We start from the raw sequence: 13,476 nt of genomic DNA, 5'->3' as shown, positions 1-13,476 counted from the left end.
GGTGACGTTTGACCTCCTCCAGGGTCTTCTAAACTTCTAACATGGGCTTTACTGAAGGCAGTGCTGGTGTATATCAGACATGGATCTGACTCTGGTTTTGGGAAGACTTAGCCCCTTGTCAATTATGTCTGAGAGGTGGAGCACAATAAAATAAAGTGCCACATGTGCCCGCTCTTACCAGGATGAGGAAACTGAAGGGTTTTTCCCCATATACTGCTCTGGAAAGCTGTTGAAGTGATGGCTGCATATTGAATTGTTGGAGCCAAGCCCTTCTGCACTCCTGCTGCCACAGTGGGACTTACTCAAGGACCAATTGTAAGGGAGGAGAATGTGAAGTGATCAAGACCCCATCAGAAGTGAAAAACCTGTCCCTGAATCTGCTGAGGTCAAGGGAAGCCACGTGTTAGCATCAAGGGCATCTCTGCCAAGACCTGGAGCAGACAGCCTGCTCTCAAACTGGCTTGAGAAGTGCCAGAATTGGCAGAGGGGAGAGCCTCTGTCCTTTGGGTTTATGTGTGAGGAGACAGAACTATGTCCGAGCAAAGAACCACACAGCCTGAGAGACCGAGTGTACCAGCTCCAGAGCAGCTAGCATGGTTTCAGACACAACCACAGGCAAGGAAGCTCACCTCTTCCCATAGACTCATGATGGGAGGCTGTTGCTGCAAATCCAGCCTTGTAAATGCAGAAAGCAGTACACAACTCATTGTTTTGCTTGTTTTCTGGCTTGTGGCTTTGCCTGCTGGAAGATGAGGCTGGGGCCATGACAGACCTGAGCATATTTTTTTTGTATCACTGCCAGGGGACCTTGTGCAAAGAAATCAAGGAGGCGAAGGCACCCAGCAAGATGAGAGGCGGGATCCTGCCCTCTGTGAGCCGCTTTGAGGAGTTTGTGAATTTCTCAGAGGAGGTGTTCAGGACGGCTCAGCGCAGAGGGGAGCTGGACAAAGCACACCTCAGGCTGGCCAGCAGTGTCTTCAGCAGCAGTGAGTACAAAGACTGGTGGCAACCATGAGGCTGCAGCCTCAGGAATCATCAGCAACCAGCTGAGCCACCAGAGCAGGGTACATGCAGACTTACCTGCCTCCTGACCACTACTTGGGCTGAAGCTGCCTTCCCCAAGCAAAGACCTGGAGCATCTGACAAATTCAGACTGCATAGAGTATGAGGTGCATGGTGTCTGGGATGCTTGCAGAGGCTGGGACACAATCTTAGTTCTGAATCTAACACCAGTCTCTCCTCTCCCGCTACAGAGGACATGCTCCTCGCTACAGATCAGACTTCTTACAAGGACAGGTCTCAGGAACAGCAGTAGTCAGAGTGACTTGCCCCAAAGCACTAAGACAGAGGGAGAGGGGTTGGGAGAGCCAGGCAGACAGCTCTCAGTAGGTCCCTGGCTGTGGGTGCAGGGACCCCACTTCCCAGCCTGGAGAAGACCTGAGGCACTGCAGAAGTAATAAGTCCAAGCCTCCAAGACCATGAGGTGGTGCAGATGGGCAGCTCCTATCTGCAGATGAGCTTGGGGTTGGAGCATAAACAGACCCTACCACGCTACAAGCAATCTTTACAGCAAAGTAGGTGAGATAGGGAAACAAGCTAATGAACAAGGGCCAGTATTTGCATTATAGTTACTCCCTCCAGTATTTCAGAGGGAGACAGTTCAAATAAGATGGCCTAATGACCTGTTTACCATGAGGAGTGAGAAGAGCCATCTCTGCTCCGCATACACAGTGAGCTACTCGAGCTTTTGCTCTCTCCAGACCAGCTGGCAAGTGGCTGGCAGCATGGTGAGACCTGATGAGAAAGATTTGGACAGGGCTGGATTGGACTTGGATGTCTCTGCACCCTTTTGGGTAAATTGTTATCAAATATCACAGCTCCAAAGCCAGTACCCTGCCCTGGAAGGCAAGGCAGTTGGAGAGCTGAACGACCTGTGATGAGGTTCACCTTAGCCCTTGATTAAGGGCTCCACTGGTGGCCCATGCCTGACAGTCTCTGCATCTCCCATCCCTCCTAGCCCAGCCTGCAGCGTCTTCTCTCCGTACCTGATTTGTTCCTGTCTTTTAAGTCAATAGCCTGTCCTCAGCAAACCTGAAGGTGAACACAGACATGGTCATGATGGAGAACTTCCACCACATTTACTGTGTCCTGTGCCAAAAGAAGATCCAATGTCTGGAGGACAAAAAGAGGGAAGCAAAGCAAAGGTATAGTGAGCACATGGAGAAATATGTCATCACATACCTGGGCCAGCCACTGGAGAAGCTCAATGTGAGTACAGAATAAACTGACCCATCAAAGCGTCACTGTAATTCATAAAGTTATGAATCCACAGGACAGGGTCCAGAGGAGGAAAATCAAATTTAGAAACCATGACCTAGGATGGAATGGAGGTTGTTTGCAACAGATTACTAAGGGGTGAAAAATAGTTTTCAAATCTGTGAATGCTTGTTGTAAGATTGAGGGAGTAACCCCTCTTCTGTGACCATGATGAACAGGCCAGGGGTCATGAGCTGAAGTTCCCACACCTCTGAGCACTTTACTGCTGGTTTTCATGGTACAGCATGTTGCCAGCTCCCCTTGGAAGACCAGAGGGCCAGCTCAAAAGCACCTCTGCAACTCATGGCCTCGGTGCAAGGACCTGCTCAGCCCCCTTCTCCTGCTCCAGGTTGCGTGCCTGTGCCTGACAGATGCACATTTCTTTTTGCACAGCTGCCTGGTCTAATAAGCCTAGCAGAGCTTCACACTTCCCAAGTGACTGCTTTGCTAACTGAGCTAAAAGCATCCGGCTTCGCTAACTCAAACAGGCATCCCCCTCCCTCTGAGATGATGGCTGCTCTCAAGACCCCTCCTTGCTCTGCTCCTTCTTGACCCACTCACTGGCCTAAAATATCTCAGACTGGAGTTCAGCTTGAATTATTTATAAGACCCGTTCCTTTCAATTTGTTTGCAGTCTTCGCTGTCAAACATCTTGTAGGTTTGACTGGAAGATCATCTCAGCATCTCATGCTGCTTTCAGCAGTGACATGCCAATGGCTTCAGATCCTTCCTCTGTGAGGGAAAGCATAATTTCATTGCTCCAAATAACATATGAAGGTACTTGGTGTTCTGCTCAGACACCTGACAGTCATCTCTTACAGCCCATGTAGCTCTTCAGGTTTGAGCTCAGTTCAACATAAAGAGTAGTTGCAAAGGCACCAAGTAACACAGGAGCCCACACCTGTTTCTGAAAGGAGCTCATAACTTTAGGAACCTCTTTCTCCCTGAAAATCCTCAGGATTTAGGATATTTCTCCACTACAAACTACAGCAGAAATACTCAAGACAGCCTACAGCTTATTGGGCTGTATGGCAGCAGATTAAAGGAAGATGTTAGTTCTTTTCTTCCCCTTTATTAGGCCAGATCTGACATCTTGTGTCCAGCTTTGGGGCTCCAGATTGTGAACAAGCTCACGAGGGGGCCACCAACATGGTCAGGGAACAGGTGAACATGTGTCCTGTGAGCTGAGCTTGCTGGGCCTGGAGAAGAAACAGCTTTAGGGGTACGTACCCAAAAGCAACCTTCCCTAGGAGGTAACTGAGAAGACACAACCAGGTCCATCACCAAGATGCATAGCAGAATGATGAAAGAACAGTTACAGACCAGGGGGGAAAAAAGCTAAAGAGGAAAAGAGCATGATGAGGATAATAAAGCATTAATAGTCTGTCCCTGAAGATTTTCAAGACCCACCTTCAAAAATACTCCAGATACCCTGGTCTGAATGCAGTGGTGATCCTGCTTTCAGCAGAAGGCTGAACTAGAGACTGCCTGAGGTACCAACATATTCCATGCCTAGAGAAGCACATGCAGGAGAAAAAAAAAAAAAAACAAACAACTACCAGCATTGAGCCTTTCACAGAGCTACCCTGCTCCTGGTACTTTTCTGAAAACTAGCTGGGGCCTGTATCCCTTTGGGCTGGCTTTGCCCTGGGCTCCTAGAAGTGACAGTCATGCCTGTGGCTGGATATACGCTCCTTTTGAAACACCTCCTTAGCGGGCAGCCTTTCCTGCGTATGCACAGTATCCTGGAAGAACTGAGAAAACTGAAGTTCACTTTACAGTTTTACAGATTTTGGGATTCTCACGTCATTTGAATCCAAACCCTCTCTAGCAAGGGAAACTGCATGAAGCCCCAAGGAACACAAGTAATTTTTCAGCAGTCCCATTGCTCCATGGTAATGCCACCCCTAGAGATCCCACATGCTGAGCAGGGAGGGAAGGTAGAATTGATGAAATGCCCTAAAGCGCAGCTGGGCCTGCAGAGCAACCCTGCTTTCCTGGAGAACAAGTGATCTGATACTTCATTTCCACTCGGTCATGGGAAGGGGACTGAGGACAGTGGCCAGGTTTCATCCCTGACACAGGTGTCCACCTTCGTGCAGCTCATCAGTGGATGTATCCTTGCTTTTCCAGCACTTCTTCGAAGGGGTGAAAGCCCGCATCGCTCAGGGGGTGAAAGAAGAGGAGGTCAGCTTCCAGCTGGCCTACAGCAAGCAAGAGCTGAGGAAAGTCATTGAGAGATACCCTGGCAAGGAAGTAAAGAAAGCCCTCGAGACCCTCTACAGGAAAATCCACAAGTATCTGTCCCCAGAGGAAAATCTCCTGCCGGTAATTGTGGTGTTATCTGGGTGCGGTGTCATGATTTTGGGGGAGATTCAGGGCTGCAAAGCAGTGGGTCTTCTCCTCTTGAAGTTCCTTCCTTCTGGCTTGTCCTGTCACAGTGTGGCAGAGCATGCATGGCTTATCTTCTTGCAGTCAACCCCCACGCACAGCTGCCACAAGCTGATGCTCTGTTTTTCCCTAGGTGGTGTGGCACGCCATGGAGCAGGAGCTCATACGTCAGTACCAAGAGCTGGAGGATCTGATCCAACGTTGTTACGCAGGCTCAGGCATCACCATGGATTTCACCATGGTGGACTTGCTGAGCTATTTCAACTCCATCACTCTGTCCAGCATGTAGAGACAGATGCCTGTCGATTGAAACCAGCTCAGGGATCCTCTACAGCTACACCTTCAGGAAGCTAAACTGAGATGTAAAGCTTCCCAGGCTGAATTTTGATATACAGTGCCCTGCTCTGAACTCAACACCAAGGTGCAGCTACCTTGTCAGTATTAGACTAGATCTCCTTTGGGGAAGTGGAGCTTCCAGGGCCAAAGCACAGTTTCCCCCCACCAAGAAATCATTGTACAGCCAATGAAAAAACTCCCAAACCTCAAGTTTCTGCCAAGGTGAGTGCCCGTGCTGTGCATCTTCAGCAGACCACTGCCTACTGTGCCACACAGCTGAATGATGAAAGCCATCTGCTCTCCAGGACTCTCTCCTTTTTATCTACTCTCATATGTTACAGTAAATTTGTGCTGAAGCAAGAGGGTCACAGTGCATGAAGCCACCCAGGTATGTGCAGTGCTATTATATCAAAGCATGCACAATTACTCTGCCAATTGGAGTGAAGTAAATGCTACTGTTTTAGCATCTCAGGGAAACTGCTTCTCAAGGAATATCTTTTTCTTACCCCATTTTCTTACAAAGCATCCCATAAGATAGTCAAAGCTTGTTACTATGTTGTTGCTTTTAAAAATATGGTCTTTTTTGCATCCTGTGTTGGTGACTTGGAGGCTGACATTCTATCCAGGATAGCCTTGTCTTTAAAAAACTGAAGACTCTGAGCTTCTTGGTTCAATACAAAGCAAATAAAAGCACTGATCACACTACTTGGATGGTTTGATATCAAGGAACTCCCTAAGATCTCAAAACAGATAGGAGTCATTTCCCAGCCCAAAGAACAGTCTTTTTTCCATAGAGTCTGCCTAAGAGAGGCCAACTCCTTCCCCCTCCACCCCCCAAAGAGGTTAGCCCTGTCCTTACTGCTGCTTCTTGGACTTGTTGACCCCAGATCAGACTACCTGATGTGGGTCTAATGGGTCAGTAAGCATACCACCACCATGCAGGTCCATAAGGGTGAGACAAGGTCAAGATCCAGGCCAGCAGTCTGTGAGCTGGAGTCTAGGCCAGCAGGGTCCATGGCCAGGCAGAAGCACATTTGGGGCTGAGGTGGAGACCAGCAGCCCCACATCATCACTCAAAGAGAGCCTGATAGCCCTGAACTGAGCTTAAATTGGCTCCTGGGCCCACGGGTGTGGGGTGGAAGCCCCAGGTGAGGCTGCTTGGAGCTGATAAGAGCTATTAGTGCCCTCAATGCCAGTGCTACTGGCACCTGTGAAAAGAGCTTTGAGAGTTTTAATAAAGAAAAAATCACAGGATTTTTCAGATGAAAGTGAGGTTTGGGAAGCCAAAAATAAATAAATAAATGGATAAATAAATAAATAAATAAACACAACAGCCTTTTACCAAGCTCTGTCTGTGCAGCACACACATATCAGCCTGCTTTGTATGCCCCATTTCCACCTCAGCTCTGCATTCTCCAGCATCGGAAAACCAACTGTGACCTTAAAAACCAGGAAAGCACAAGGGTTCTGTTGCATGTCCCAGGATTAATTTATCTACTGAGCTCCTTTGTGGTTGACAACAGGTGTTCAGAGACAGAAAATAACCCACAAAGTAACTTTGGGGGAAACTCTGTGTGCTAACTTAGACAACTGGGGGAGAAAAATTATAGAATTACAGAATGTTTTGGGTTGGAACGTACCTTTAAAGGTCACCTAGCCCAACCAATCTGTGCTGTACATAAAGGATACAAAACAGGCATTATGCTCCCTCCCAGCATCCCCCAGATGTCCTTTCTCTCAACTTGGGGCAGAACGAAATACATCACACTACATTTTCAGATGTTTCCAAATTTCCATATATTGGAAATTAAGCTTTTTTTTTTTTTTTTTTTTTCTCCCCACTGTGCACAGTGAAGCATGGGCAGTTTACATGCAGAGGGTCTATGCAGAATGATTTTAACACAGTGTGTCCTGTACCTTGAACCACTTCCTGGCAGCTTTTCCCCAGCCTGAACAATTTGCTCCCTTGGAGCCAACTGCCCAGAGAGCTTCAGACCTTTCAAAACTCCATTCTATTTTTGGCAGGTTTGTTTTCTGTAGATCACTAACTCTGCCTCAGGCCATGGAGAGCCTCCTTGGAGGAGCCTGTTTGCAGGAAGGTATGTCCAAAAAGGTGTCCAAAGCTGTGCACATCACCCTGAGGTTCCTTTGCTATTGCTTCTTGCTATACATTGGCTGTAAGGACGGCAAGTGTCTCGCTGGGCAATAAGACCTCAGCATGTTGCATGGTAGAAAATAATTCTGGAGGCAAAGAGGAAAATTGTCTGCTGCAGGGGAAGGGGCTTGCTGCAGCTGCTTGCCACAGCTCTTCTCTAGGGACATCCTTACCATCTTCTTAACAGTAAGCCACCCCAGTCTGAGCAGCAAGCTCAACAGTGTGCTTTAATTTAGCACATTAACTCAGTTTTCCCTTGCAAAGAGAAAGGTAAGTCACTAAAATAGCCTGGATTTTTTCAAGCAACTCTGTGGTTGGACTTTGAGGTCCCTAAGGTCAAAGTACACCTCTGTGGGGAGCAGTGCTTAGAGCTCCTGTTTCTAATCAACGTTTATTTTATTGTTTTCCCCTTTCTCCTGTGACGTTACTCCTCACACAGCTCAGCTCCAGGCAGCGGGAGGACGGTTGTAAAGCCAGGCACACGCTCTCCAGCACTAGCTCTTCTGCTTCTCCTGCAGGTACTCAGCCTATTTTTGCAAACTGGTTTCCTTGTGGTATTTGCAGAGAGGCCAACAGGCTTACTGGTCACGCAGGAGGGGAAGGTTGTCTTGGGGAGGTTTGCTGCCGGCTGGGCCCTGCAGCTAGGGAGCACCCAGGAGAACTTCCTGGGTGGGAAGGACTTTGTGGAGGTTCTGAGCCCAGGCTGGTCGGAGGTGAGGTTGTCAAACACCAAACGCTGTCTGTGACAAGGAGGAGTGCTGCAGGACGATGGGGTCCTGCTCCAAGTGAGCTCCTCTGACTGTGAGGACCAGATGTCCCGGTGAAGCTGTGCCTGGTTTTATGCTGACCTTGCTCTTGTGTCAGTGGGGCTTTGAAATCTCTCCTTTCCAGCTGTTTCCTATGCACTCTGCTGCAGAAGGGCAATGCCAGATGATATGAACCCAATATACGAGAAAATGCCGAGACCCACTGTAAATCCAGACTGCCAAGTCCTGCCCCCCCGCCCCATGTTGCATTTCCATGAACCTCTGGCATCAGCCTCACACTCTGCTTGCTGCTAACATTGAGGAGTTTGAAGGCAAAGAACAAAGCAAAAAGGGGTTGGAGTTGTGGGCTGTTTTCTCGATTTGTGTCACTTGGTGCTGACTTAGTGTTGAGAGGGTTTATTTTCCACCCATTTCTTTCCCTGAGAGGCAGCAGGAGTGTTGGACTTCCTTTGTGCAGCGGTGTCAGTGGAGAATCTGGTGAGTGTCTCAGAAGGAAGAATTGTCACTTATATCAGGATTTGGAGAGAGAAGTAAATGTAGGCAAGTAGAGGGTTGTTAGAGATCTGAAGGAAACTTGACTCCATTTGCTATTATCACAACTCTCCTAGTTTCCATGGCATGCCTTTCTGAAAGTAAAATCAACCAAAACTGAACTGAAATGAAAACTCCTCCTCCCCAAAACTGAATCAAGGCATAGAACAGGGGCAACCCTGTCTATATGTACAGTCTGGGGGAGGAGAGGCTGGAGAGCCTGGTGAAGGGTCTGGAGGGGAAGACGTGTGAGGAGTGGCTGAGGGCCCTCTGTTTGTTCAGCCCAGAGCAGAGCAGGCCGAGGGGAGGCCTCATGGCGGCCTGCAGCTCCCTCACGAGGGGAGCGGATGGGCAGGCGCTGAGCTCTGCTCTCTGGGGACAGCGACAGGACCCTAGGGAATGGCATGGAGCTGGGACAGGGGAGGGTCAGGCTGGATGTTAGAGAAAGGTTCTTCACCCAGGCAGTGGTCGGGCACTGGGGCAGGCTCCCCAGGGACGTGGTCATGGCACTGAGGCTGCTGGAGTTCAAGAAATGTTTGGTCAACACTCTCAGACACAGGGTCTGATTTTTGGGTGGCCCTGTATGGAGCCAGGAGTTGGACTTGGAGATCCTTGTGGATCCCTTCCAACACAGGATATTCTATGAATATATGAATTTATTGCTTCTGTACTTGTGCCACCTGCAGGCCAAAAGAAAACCCATTTGATCTCCATTGACAGTTCAGTTAACAGCTTCCTGGATCATTTCCCTGAGCAGCTGAATGCTTCTCACCTTCCTCTTGTGTGGCTTTGCACTCTGTTCCCAGCCCTGAGACGATGTCCTGGAGGGAAGAACATATGAGTCTACCCCCATGTTTTATCCAGCGCCTGGACCACCTCGTGTTGACTGTTAAGAGCATTGAGGACACTGTTGCCTTCTATTCCAAAGTCCTGGGCATGGAAGTGGTGACTTTCAAGGTAACATGGGGGAAAGGCCTAGGGGACCTAAAGTACTAGTCCTGAGCCAGTGGCTGGTTCCTGTGGATCTGACAGTATCTCTGGGATTTCTCCTTGGTCTGGGGATGGTAGAACTAACGAAGTCAAGCTGAGTCAAAAGAATCTTCAAACAGCAGCAGGAGACAAAGTGACAAAAAAAAAAAAAAAAGGTTGTTCCTTGAAAAACAATTTCTAGGACTGAAGGAGAGCCCTCACATCCACAAATCCTCTTGATTTAATATTTCTACTGGCAAACAGGATACAAGATGGGTAACCTTTTCAGAACAGCCCCAATGCATCTCTTGGCCTATCTTCAGGCCATTTTGAAGGTACACACTGCACCTTGTAAACTCCCAAGCTTATTTCCTTCTCTCCTGCTCTGTCAAGTCTCTTAAAAGCAGTTGCACTCACATCCCAGGGCTACATTGAGCATCAGCCTGTTCTTCAGATGGGCACAGATGGCAGGTCACTGTCCTGCATTTCTGTGGGGATCAGGTCTCAGTTGCCGTATAAGTCTGAAGACATACTGGGGGCCTGCAAAGAAAAGAGGTGTCAGAACCTCCTTCCTCACCGTTTTCCCACTGCCTCATCTTTGTTCCCTCTGCAGTTCCCAGCTTGTGCATTATTTGTATGGCTGTCCCACAGGCAGGATGGAGGGTGCCCAGAATTGAAAATTCTCATCTTTATGGCTTAGAAGAAGCTGCAAGTGGCCATGGGACTTTCTTGGGTCACTGCATCTCCAGGGATGTGGTGGATATCTTGCAGCAGCCAACTCTTGCCTTGGGTTACCCCAGCAAGAGCCCAGGGTTAGCAGGACTACAGCCATGTCCCCAGGACTTTTAGGACTACACAGCTGAATGGATGCTGAAAGCTTCCAGCCCAGTAAGTCTCATTGGATATTGATTCTTTCCTTTTTTTTTTGGCGGGGACAGGGAAATCGCAAAGCTTTACGTTTTGGCAACCAGAAGTTTAACCTGCATGAGGCTGGGAAGGAATTTGAACCCAAGGCTCGCTACCCGGTCCCCGGCTCTGCAGATATCTGCCTTATCACACAGGCACCCCTGAAGCAGCTTCTGAGTCATCTGAAGGTGAGCAAGGTGTAGAGTGTGCACAGGGCAGTGTAACCCCGGGAGGCATGAGGCCAGAGCCTCATAAGTGACACTTTAAATGTCTGTGCTTTGGGGAATGTCAGAATTTTCTCATACAATGTCTCATGCTTTTAAGGCTGGAGCGAAGAGTGCACAATGACCTGATAAAAATCCCTTGAGCATTAAACCCCTGCTATTATGTTTCCTCCCAGGCCTGTGGGGTGATCATTGAAGAAGGTCCTGTGGCCAGGACTGGTGCCGTGGGTCCAATAACATCCATCTACTTCCGAGACCCCGATGAGAACCTGATTGAGGTTTCTAGGTACAGCACAGACATGAGTGCAGTCAGCGGAGGGGAGCCCTAACCACAACCCATACTCTCTGCCTGAGTCCCAGCAGGAGGTATGATGCAGAGGCCAGGGTTTTGATGGTCAGTATATAGATTCAAGCTTTCATTTTGTAAACCTATGACAAGTCTCAACTCCCAGCTGTAAAGCTGCATGAGCCTTGAGAGCTTTCCACAAGCAGGATCAGCTCCAGCTTGCTCTGCACTCACCCCTGGATGCGAATCCTACTTTTATAAATCACTGTCAATGGAGACTTCATGACCTTCTTGGAAGATCCATCCTGCTGAAACCTACCTCCTCTCTGGGAACTGCACCTCAGCGTCTGACACCCAAAGCGCTCATGAAGCTGTGGCTCTGTGCCTCATACTCAGCTCTGCATAAATACTTGAATATTTATAGGGTTTCTGTCACCGGGGATGGGAGAAAGCAGCAATGAGGAGCAGCAAGGAGGTGGCTGTAAGGAGGGGAGGGTTTCTAAAGCCAGGGAGCTCACCTAGATTTCTGCAGGGGTGAAGGGGAAATGAGGTGCTAATACAGTGGCATCAGGCACAAAACTTCTATGTTGGCTCTCCTTGCAGCTCAGCATGGTTGTCTTGGACTGTCATCTGAGTTTCCTTCTTTCTTTAATACTTCAATTATTTAAAAAGCATGAAGGAACAAAGAGGGGTTACTTGGGGTTTTTCCAGGAGAGCAGTTCCCCAGCTGGCCACACTGCGGTAGCAATGTTATCATCAAGGAAACAGTGCTGGAAGGCAGAGAGAACTCTTCTGACCTCTACAGTCAAAATCACCTCTAAAATTGAAATAATCAGTGAATTGATTTTTTTTTTTAATATTGTTTCGTGGAAAATCCATCTTCTCCATGGTGGAAAAAAAGCAAATCCCTAATAAATGCAGTGCTTCCAATTACCAAAATCTTGTGTCAGTGCTGGTGGTAGGGATGAAAGCTGCTTGCAGCTCGCTTTGAACCATTTGTGGGAGTGAATGACAAGCGCTCTCCTGGGAGAAGGCACCACAACTCACCACCTTTGCCCTGTACGTGCAGAACAGGAGGGGACCCAAGGGGAAGGGGACCCCTGGGAAAGGGGGAGGCCCTGGGCAGGGGCCCCGGTTCTGCGGCCGCTCTCCAGGGTGCTGACAGCTGCCAAGCATCCTCGCCTGGCCCCAGCTCCTAGCTCTGCTGGCCTGGGCTTCTCCCTGCCCAGGCTCTTGTTCCAGCCCTACCCTGTTCATTTTTGGCCTGGGTTTGTCCTTACTGATTGCTTGCTCACAGGTGTCCTGCCTGGCTCGGTGCTGGAAGTGTTGTTTTACTCACTGAGCTCGCTACTGTAAATATGTTTGGGAAGAAAGGTCTCCTGTTCTTAATTTTATTTTAAGCATCATTTGTCTTGGAACATCAGTAGAAGGAAGGACAATGGCTCTTTTCTTATTCAACTTGACAGGAGAAGTTAGGAACTTTGTTTGCACCATATTAATTACTGAATTACTTTCAGTGTCATGCAAGCTGGCCTATAGTTTCTGCGGGCCATTTTTCCCTATGCTCTTAAAAGACCTCACTTTCCTTACCAAGGGGCTAGGCCTCCTAATTTTTTAAGGACATGAAACATTTATTGTCTGAAACTGGAAATAGTCAGACATTTTTCTGGGGTAGGAGACTGGAGGCGTTTTCAGGATCCTAGGCTTATAGAAGAAATACCATGAAAGAAAAAACCCTCAAGTATGCCTTCAGCTTCCAGATATTTTGGAAAAGCTGTTACTGCTTCAGCTGATAGGCTTGTACACTACCAGCATTCCTGAACCTTCCCTCCCTTATTTTACACATTTTCTGCTGAAATGTGTCAGGATTGTGCCTTACTGGGTAACTGAGACAGCAGGCTGAGAAAGTGGGAGCAGTTTGTAATGTTGGCAGCAACACCAGATCTTCAGGCCCTTGTAATTGTGCAAGCCTCACAAGAGCCTTGTCCCTCTCCGACCAAAGACTGACAATGATCAATGTCAAACGCTACAAGCTTGAAGTGGCTTCCTCCCTTGTAGAGGGGTGATGGCACCTAGGAGAGCCGCACTCAGAGAAACCTAATAAGTTAGGTTTCCTGCAGCTCTTGCCAATGTGTGGTCTGGTGTCTACTAAACTTGCTGAGCGTATAGTGAGCACATTTTCCCAGTGGGGACATGAATTTGGGTTTATTTAAGACTGTCTCAGACTATAAGGTATAAACAGGTATTCCCCCTTTCCCAATCCAATGACCTTGTAGCAAGTGTTGCTAAAGACCTTATCGCAACCTGGCAGTGTTGGAATGCAAGTAGGATGAATCAAATTTAGAAGATCTTCTGGATCTCTTGGACAAAATGTAGCCTGAAACCCAAATCTAAATGAAATGTTCTCTCCATCTCAATCCCACACCCCACCCCACTCCAGCACCAATAGATGAAAGGTGATAGTTCCCTTGTCACCTCAGCTTCAGCTCACTCTGTCCTAGCCTCTGCTGTGTTCCACTTCTAATTCAAAAGCCATGGTATTGTATGTGTTTGGATTAAAACTGGAAACCTACATGATGTAGAATTAAATCTTTA

At 48.2% G+C, this 13,476-nt stretch overlaps 2 protein-coding genes across 2 annotated transcripts in view; both read left to right on the top strand.

Annotated features, from left to right (window-relative positions):
* LOC121077366 (exocyst complex component 1-like) overlaps window positions 1-6,016 on the top strand; it is a 26,560-nt gene extending 20,544 nt beyond the window's left edge. Inside the window, exons 15-18 of the mRNA XM_040572595.1 lie at window positions 803-986; window positions 2,069-2,268; window positions 4,450-4,644; window positions 4,841-6,016. Coding sequence (XP_040428529.1) covers window positions 803-986; window positions 2,069-2,268; window positions 4,450-4,644; window positions 4,841-4,996 — 735 coding nt within the window. The 3' untranslated portion in view covers window positions 4,997-6,016. The remainder of the gene's footprint in view (window positions 1-802; window positions 987-2,068; window positions 2,269-4,449; window positions 4,645-4,840) is intronic.
* GLOD5 (glyoxalase domain containing 5) lies at window positions 5,194-13,476 on the top strand. The gene is made up of 5 exons (XM_040572597.1): window positions 5,194-5,265; window positions 7,069-7,142; window positions 7,638-9,453; window positions 10,404-10,559; window positions 10,772-13,476. The coding sequence occupies exons 3-5, from the start codon at window positions 9,313-9,315 to the stop codon at window positions 10,922-10,924; spliced, it is 450 nt and encodes a 149-aa protein (XP_040428531.1). The 5' UTR covers window positions 5,194-5,265; window positions 7,069-7,142; window positions 7,638-9,312; the 3' UTR covers window positions 10,925-13,476.

Source organism: Cygnus olor, chromosome 13 (genome assembly GCF_009769625.2).
Source record: "Cygnus olor isolate bCygOlo1 chromosome 13, bCygOlo1.pri.v2, whole genome shotgun sequence".
NCBI lineage: Eukaryota > Metazoa > Chordata > Aves > Anseriformes > Anatidae > Cygnus > Cygnus olor.
The sequence above is the reverse complement of the archived record's forward strand: the minus strand, read 5'-3'. Positions and strand labels throughout refer to the sequence as shown.

What these genes read in the sequence shown, in the direction of transcription:
- GLOD5 (XM_040572597.1), top strand. Translation starts at nt 9,313, where the DNA reads ATGTCCTGGAGGGAAGAACATATGAGTCTACCCCCATGTTTTATCCAG. An exon ending in TGGAAGTGGTGACTTTCAAG is followed by an intron (nt 9,454 to 10,403) that starts GTAACATGGGGG and finishes TGGCGGGGACAG; the next exon opens with GGAAATCGCAAAGCTTTACG. An exon ending in AGCTTCTGAGTCATCTGAAG is followed by an intron (nt 10,560 to 10,771) that starts GTGAGCAAGGTG and finishes GTTTCCTCCCAG; the next exon opens with GCCTGTGGGGTGATCATTGA.